This window comes from Chrysochloris asiatica, unplaced genomic scaffold (assembly GCF_000296735.1).
Source record: "Chrysochloris asiatica unplaced genomic scaffold, ChrAsi1.0 scaffold00181, whole genome shotgun sequence".
NCBI classification, from domain to species: Eukaryota; Metazoa; Chordata; class Mammalia; order Afrosoricida; family Chrysochloridae; genus Chrysochloris; species Chrysochloris asiatica.
This window is the reverse complement of record NW_006408699.1, coordinates 5,036,507-5,044,114: the sequence shown is the minus strand read 5'-3', so window position 1 is coordinate 5,044,114 and position 7,608 is coordinate 5,036,507. Positions and strand designations below refer to the sequence as shown.

General features: G+C 45.7%; 1 protein-coding gene across 1 annotated transcript in view; it reads left to right on the top strand.

Annotated features, from left to right (window-relative positions):
* UPP2 (uridine phosphorylase 2) overlaps positions 1–7,187 on the top strand; it is a 51,697-nt gene extending 44,510 nt beyond the window's left edge. The window contains exons 7-10 of the mRNA XM_006872046.1: positions 2,471–2,605; positions 3,366–3,445; positions 5,433–5,649; positions 7,006–7,187. Of these exons, the coding sequence (XP_006872108.1) occupies positions 2,471–2,605; positions 3,366–3,445; positions 5,433–5,649; positions 7,006–7,187 (614 nt within the window). The remainder of the gene's footprint in view (positions 1–2,470; positions 2,606–3,365; positions 3,446–5,432; positions 5,650–7,005) is intronic.
* Positions 7,188–7,608: the final 421 nt, after the last annotated feature.

The following is a 7,608-nucleotide window of genomic DNA, read 5'->3' as shown; positions in this document are numbered from 1 at the left end:
TGCATGTGAAAGCTGGACAGTGAATGAGGAAGACCATAGAAGAATTGATGCTTTTGAGTTATGGTGTTGGAGAAGAATATTGAAAGTGCCATGGGTTGCCAAAAGAACCAATAGATCCCTTTTGGAAGAAGTGCAGCCAGAGTTCTCCTTGGAGGCTAGGATGGCCAAACTTCATCTCTCATACTTCAGACCTATTATCAGGAGGAACCAGTTGCTGGAGAAGGATATCATGTTTGGTAAGGTGGAGGGTCTGAGAAAAAAGAGGAAGACCCCCAATGAGATGGATTGGCCAAGTAGCAGTATCGATTGAGTCAAGCGTGGCAACAGTAGTGAGGTTGGCCCAGGATTGGGCAGTGTTTCTTTCTGTTGCGCACAGGGTCGCTATGAGTTGGTACCTACTGATGGCACCTAACAACAACAACATGTAGTTCTGAGTTTGGCAGCTCTGCCCTGAATCTGCTTTGCTGGTATTCTGTGGTATTACTGATGGCGAACCTCGCTGCACGTCTCCCCTAGCTGCCATCAAGCCCCGCCTCTCCACCACATACTTCTTAATCATTTTCTCACGTTGATTTTTCAGGAAGAGATTTTTAATATAATTTTAAAATATTTTTAAACAAAAAAAATTTCCAAGTTCTTATTCATATAAGAAAATACCATTCCTATATTTTAGAAATGAAATGCTAGTAAGTCTGTCCTTTCATGAAGAGAATTCTTATATTCAAGCATTTCCTTTCATATTTTAATTCTGGAATTTTATGAGGACCACTAATCATCTATATTGATACTTCCTGAGGTCTACGTTTCATATCTTGTCAACATTTACTTTACTCTTCAAACATGGAGGTTCTCTGCCAAGGGCTGCAGCAGGCAAATTCAAATATTGTTCCAATGAGTGTCAGTATTACCTCAGGAATAGTGGCAAGGTCTCTAGTTATACCCTCAAGTAAGAAGAGCCTTCTCTAAGAACTAGAAATATGATAGAAACTAAGGGTTTGTGTGTGGCAAAGATATTTCCTTGTTCTTATCCTGGACATATTATTTTCCTGAATCTTAATTTAACCAATTGTCAGGAAAAGGAAAATGTTGTGTGTGCGTGCTTGTGGTGGTGTGCCATGGAGTCAGTTCTTTACGGGAGCAGAAAGCCTCATCTTTCTCCCGTGGAACAGCTGGTAGTTTCAAACTAGCTAGACCTTGAGGTTAGAAACCCAGACTTGTAACCACTGGGGGTGTAATAATAATTACCCACCATCCATCCATCCAGTTTGTCATACTGTGGTGGCTTGTAGGTTACTCTAATGCTCAGATACTAGCAGGGTCACTCATGGTGGACAGGTTTCGGTGGGAATTCCATAGTAAGGCAGGCTAGGAAGAAGGCCTAGTAATCTACTTCCAAAAATACATTACAGAGAGGGAACAAATCCTTACAGCAAGAATCATTCCCACCCCCTCCAAACACAGAGTAGACAGGGATGGGCAACTAGGACATTGGCTACCCAAAATGGTGGTGGGGGGAAGGGGGCTACAAAGGTAAAAAGTGACTGGCTTACAAGCTTTCAAGAGGGAACCTAGAGCCAGGGGGCATGGAGGAAGGCAGAATCTCCAGTGAGTACTATCCAATCTGTCTAGGCAGAGCTCATGAAATGAAATGCAATGGGTCTCTTGTGATATCATAGTGAATAATTGTTATCAGGACTGATTGTGAGGGTTCGAAATGTAAAGGTAGACATTTTATAGCAAGGAAGGGAGTAATTAACTTTCCAGTCTAGGAGCAGAGGTCCCTAGGACTATCAATGGAGAAGAGCTGAGAGTGGGACCCTACCCAGAGAAGCAGCGATGCCTGAGATGGAGGCAGAGACGATGACGTGGAGCGATGGAGCAGCTGGGAACTTTAGATCCAGAGAGGGAGAGCCACTGTGTGCTGAAGACTGGGTGTGGGGAGGGGGTAGTGCAGGGGGCAGGCTTGCAGTGTATACCCTTTGGTTGGTTGATGATGCATGGAGGGGATTGGAACCATGGCAATGAAACAATATACATTAGAATGAATGTAAAACTAATGTTCTCCCATGTAAACTATCATATAATTCACAACAAAACATTTATATATAAAAAAAAAAAGTTACGGAAAGACAAGGCCTCCATGTTGGAAGACAACAATGGACTGAAACAGGTCAACAATCATGAAGACAGCAAAGAACAGGGTGACATTTCATCATGCTGTATGTAGGATGGTCATGAGTCAAAGCTGACTCAACAGCAACCAACAACAATAGTAATCGCAACGAACTTTGGCCAGATGGAGTGTTTTGGTCAGCTTCCACAGAATTATGAATGATATGGAAGACTAGTGGGATTCCCCTTTGCATTTACATTACTGGGGGGAAAATTGCATTTACATTACTGGGAAAACACATTTGTATACAGAAAATAAACCCATTCCTTTCAGTAATTATATTACTATTTGTCCTAGCTGCTGTGGTCTGTGTGACACTTCTCGACAGACTTGAATGTGACCAGATTACCATGCCCCATGATGTTCTGGTAGAGTACCAGAAACGACCTCAGCTCCTGATCTCCAAATTCATCAAGCAACAGCTTGGACTCTGTAGGACCCCTTCAGCCTTCCCTTGCAAGTCTGTAACCTAAATTGCAATGTTGAAGTCATATGAGGAGGTGAAGGACCCTGTGCCTGATCAACTGAATGGCATTGCAACTACCCCCAATTGGCACTGAATGGGGTCCTGCTTGAGCGTCTGGTCTCTAGAAAGCTTGGGTCTTTGTTACACCTGGAGACCCCCCCCACCCCCGTAATTCCAGGTTTCAGGAAAATCTCCATACTCCCCCCACCCCCCCGCCCATTGTAACTGTGTCCAGACCACATTGCCTTAAATACCCCAGTCTGTAAAAGAACAGATGGGCTCTTGGTCTCCTTTGGTGACCTAAAAGTACCCCCTCCCAGGTTTACTCTCAATAAACCTGCCTGCTGTTTGAAGCCAGAACTCTCTCTTCATCTCTTTGTCTCGTTTCCTTACATTTTGATGCCCAACGTGGGGCTCAGGAGAGTTACCTGAACCTCCATGGCTGATTCTGGGTTGCCTTCGCCCCTTCCCCACACCTCTTCTCGTCCTCTCCTCACGATCCTAAGGCTCGGTAGTCGGCGGAAGCTTGACGGGTGAATCCTTAGACGTGAGATTAACTTTTCCTTCTGAGACATTTCGGAGTTGTGAGCAAACCAAGTCCAATTGAGGAAGGTTGGTCGGGGTTACTCTCCTGTAACCTCTAAAGGGACTTGCAGTGTTCACAAATTTGGTCACCTGTCTGGGCGTTTGTCTCCCTTTTTCTCCTTCCTAACCTCTTGGCTCCAGCAGAACACAGGACCACTTTCCAGACTGACTCCAACCATCCACCACCGGCTGATTCCTCCCTAGTCGTTCCCTCAGGGAAGGTAAGTTGGCCTCCGGAAGTTTTCTCTAAAGTACCTAGAGAATGCCTCCTCCAGACCCCAGACATAAGGTCTTGGCAGGCTTTTTTCATATGTCTCAGACGCATGCCACACACCATTTGAACAATACAGGGGACGCTGTGGTTGTTCTTCTGGCTCTCCCTCCTGTCTCCGGCCTCGATATTTCTCTCCTTGGGATGCCCTATAGAGAAGCATCTTGTGCCCTGGTCACCCCCCTCTTACCTCTTCCTTTAACTGAACACAAAAATTGCGGGAACCCGTATCTCAAAAACAGAAAAAGAGACCCCATTACGGCTTCTCTTGTCAATTTAAAAAAAAAAAAAAAAAATGTCATTTACAATCTGAAATCAAACCGAAACAACTCTTTATGCTTTGCAAACAACACCTTCTATTATGGAATTCTCAGAGATCTAGAGAAATTACCTCCAACGGACTGGACAGTGGTCAGAGGTTCTCTTTGTCTAAGCCTTTTCTATCAATGGCCATAACTCTCTTATACATCTATTTTCCTTAAGTTTTAAATTTCCCATTCCAGTTAGCCCCATCTAAATTCCACCTTCTGGCAGAGGCCTTATCCTCCACTCAGCTAGCCCATTCTAAGCTCCACCCGCTCCCAAACCTGTCCTAGCTATTTAGCCAGCCTCTCCGTCACTTTTCTCAGTCTCTCTTTCTCCAGTGGACTGCGAGAGATTGCAGATTCAGTTCAGTAAGATTGTGAGGTTCTGACTGGGGCACACCTCAGTGACCTCTCAAAACTCCTGAACCTAGAATCTCTTTCTCCGACTGCTCATATATGAGTTGCCCGCTTTTCTCCTCTCTCTTCTTTCTTTCTCTCTCTCCCTCTGCAACTGACTATGAGGGATCCCAGACCCTTTCAAGAGGACTGCAAGGCCAGGCCAGGACACCCCCGGTGGTTATCAAAACTCTTGTAAAGTCCTTTTCCCCAACCGCTCACGTCCAAGAAGTCCGGTTTTTCTTCTACATGGCTCCAGATCTCAGAGGCCATTCTGCCAAATCTTTCCTCATCCAACTCTGGTCACAAATTCCTGGGTCTAGATAAGTCAGCCCCCGGCACCTTCTCCTGAGGATCCCAGGAGATTCTACCTTGTCCCCTGATCCTCCGAGGATCACTTGGACTCCCCTGGCAGAGGGAGCGGGGAAGCCCATAACTCTCTCCAGGTCACCCAGTCCGACAGTCGGACCTCCAGTATCTCCCTTCTTACCAGTGGGAAGGTAGATACCGCCTTCGGCAGTGACTCCTTGACCCACCCAAACCAGGAGCTGGGGCTTTACAAACCACCTCCTCCCCTCTAGACTGTTTTGTGAATAACCTAAAGATATTACATCTAACAGAAACCAATCCAAAAAATTACTGATTGATTTTTGCAATACAGCCTGCTTGCAATTAGTCAGTGGCCAGAAAACAGCAATTTTGACTTCCAAATTTTCAGAGACATTGACAACTTTTATAAAGAAATGGCAAGATGGCAGGTTCCCCACTTCCAAGCCTTTTTCCCTCCACTTTCACCCCTCCCCTTGCTCAGCTCACCAAATTAACCTGAATCCTCCTGAATCTCCCTTTGATCCTGGAAATGAACATCTCCCACCTTATCGCCGCCCCCACTCCCCTGAACCTTCTTCCCCCTCAGCTCCTTCCACTCCTCAGTCCTCCCACCCTCCTCTAGCTCCACCCCCACCTCCACCCTAACCCCCTGCATACCCAGATTACACAAATCAGAATAATTCCTCGACCTCCCCCTCCCAGTAACAAGATCAAAAGGATCCCTAACCCTTTTTCCTCTCAGAGAAGTTGCCTGCTATGAGGGCCCCACCCGTATCCATGTCCCCTTTTCCCTCTCTGATCTCTCTCAAATTGAGAATAGGCTAGGTAGGATCTTTCAGCGAAAACCCAGCAAAATTTAGAAAAGAATTTCTCCATCTTTCACAGACTTTTTCCCTGACCTGGCAGGATGTCTATATCATCCTCAATAGCACGGTAACAAGAGGAGAGAAAGATTTCATCTGGAGGGCGGCAGAAGCATATGCTGATGATATCCATGACCAAGCCCCTACCCGCTACCCTATAGCACAGGAAGCAGTCCCCCGAACTGATCCAGGGTGGGATTATCAGACTCCAGATGATGGACCCGCCAAACTAGAACATATGATCTCCTGCCTAGCAAATGGTATGGACAAACATGCCCATAAGGCAGTTAATTATGAAAAGTTAAAAAAAATAACTACAGGGTCAGAAGAAAAACCCCACCCCTTTCTTCTCCGGCTTAACTGAAGCAATGACTAAATATACCAAACTTGACCCTGAGTCACCAGAAGGAAGAAATTACCTCCATCTCCAATTTATTTCCCAATCAGCATCAGATATTAGAAAGAAATTACAAAGATTAGAATGAGGGCCCCAAACCCCTCGGGGGGAGCTTCTTGACACTGCCTTTAAAGTCTTCAGTAATACAGAGGAAGAAAAAAGGGCAGAGAAAGAAAGACACCTCCAGCGAAAAATTCACCTGCAGATGCTGGCCTCCATCCATAACCCTATCAAGGGACACAGGCTGTCAACCCCCCAGGAAAGTGTTTCCGGTGTGGAAATGAAAGCCACTGGGCAAAAGCATGCCCTAAACCCAGCCAGCCTGCATGAAGACCTTAGTCAGTGCAGCAATCCTTACTAATGAGGCATGTCCAACCTGTGGACAACGGGGGCATTGGAAGATGGACTGTCCTACACAGAGGCTGTCCCTCAGAACAGGAGTCCCTCCCAAAACACTGAAAATGGCCTGGCGTCCCTTCTGCCACTAACTGAGCAATGACGTGGCCTGTAATCTCATAGCCTCCCATGTCCCCGAGTTCCGGGTAAAAGGGAGTGTCGCTGGAAAGACAATCTTTTTCCTACTTAACACCGGGGGGAGGGGGGACACAGCCTATCTGTTCTAACTGAATTTTCTGGGGCGCTTTCTCCTTCACCGAAGATAGTAATAGGTATGAAAAGACTCTGAAACCACCCTCCAAGAACCCTCAATGTCCTGCAATTCCAAGGATTATCATTTACCCATTCCTTCCCCCTTATTAGGACAAGACATCCTACAAAAATTAGGAACAACCCTCTATTTCACTCGACTAAGCCCCTCCTACCCCTATATCCTATTTTGCAACTCCCAAATACTCCCGAACACAATAGAACCCCCTTTACCTGGGGTCAACACTGTAGTCTGGGACACCAACACCCCAGTAATAGCAGCACATCATTCACCTGTAGTCATCTTGCTGAAAGATCCTCAAGCTTATATATCTGTCCCCCAGTACCCTATATCCCCCAAGGCCCTATGTGGCTTAAAACCTATCATTACCCACCTCCTAAAGGCCCATCTCCTTATCCCTATCAACTACCCCCCACAAGACCCCCATCTTACCTGTAAAACAAAATTCAGGATTTACGCCGTGTCAATGCAGCCAAATCCCCACCCACGCAGTTGTACCTAACCCTTACACTATTCTCAACCATATCCTTCCTGACATTACTGATTTTTCAGTACTGGACCTAAAAGATGCTTTCTTTTCCATTCTTATATCACCTGAGTCTGAACCCCTATTTGCCTTTACCTGGACAGACCCTGACACCTATATAAGTCAACAGATGACCTGGACTATATTAGCCCAAGGTTTTCGGGACAGCCCCCATTATTTTGGCCAAGCCCTCCAAAAGGACTTATAGACACTTAACCTAAAGCCCAGTATTATTCTCCAACATGTTGATGACTTATTGTTATGCTCTCCCTCCTTGTCCTTCTCCCTCTAGCATACCACCCAGTTATTAAATCATAGCATAGTGGGGCTATCGGGTGTCCAAACACTAAGCCCAAATAACAGAGTAACTTACCAAGGCCTCTCCCTAACATCAACCACTAGAGGAATCCCAGAAGATCAAAAAAAAAAACTAGCAAAAGCCATTCCCCTTCCCGAAACAAAAACACAACTCCAGTCTTTCCTAGGCCTAGCTGGCTATTTCCCCATCTGGGTTCCAGACTTTGCACTAATTGCAAAACCCCTATACCAACTTATAAAAATAGAATCCCCAGAAATTATACTTAATTCATGAGACACAATCAATGCCTTTAACCTCTGAAAACAAGCAT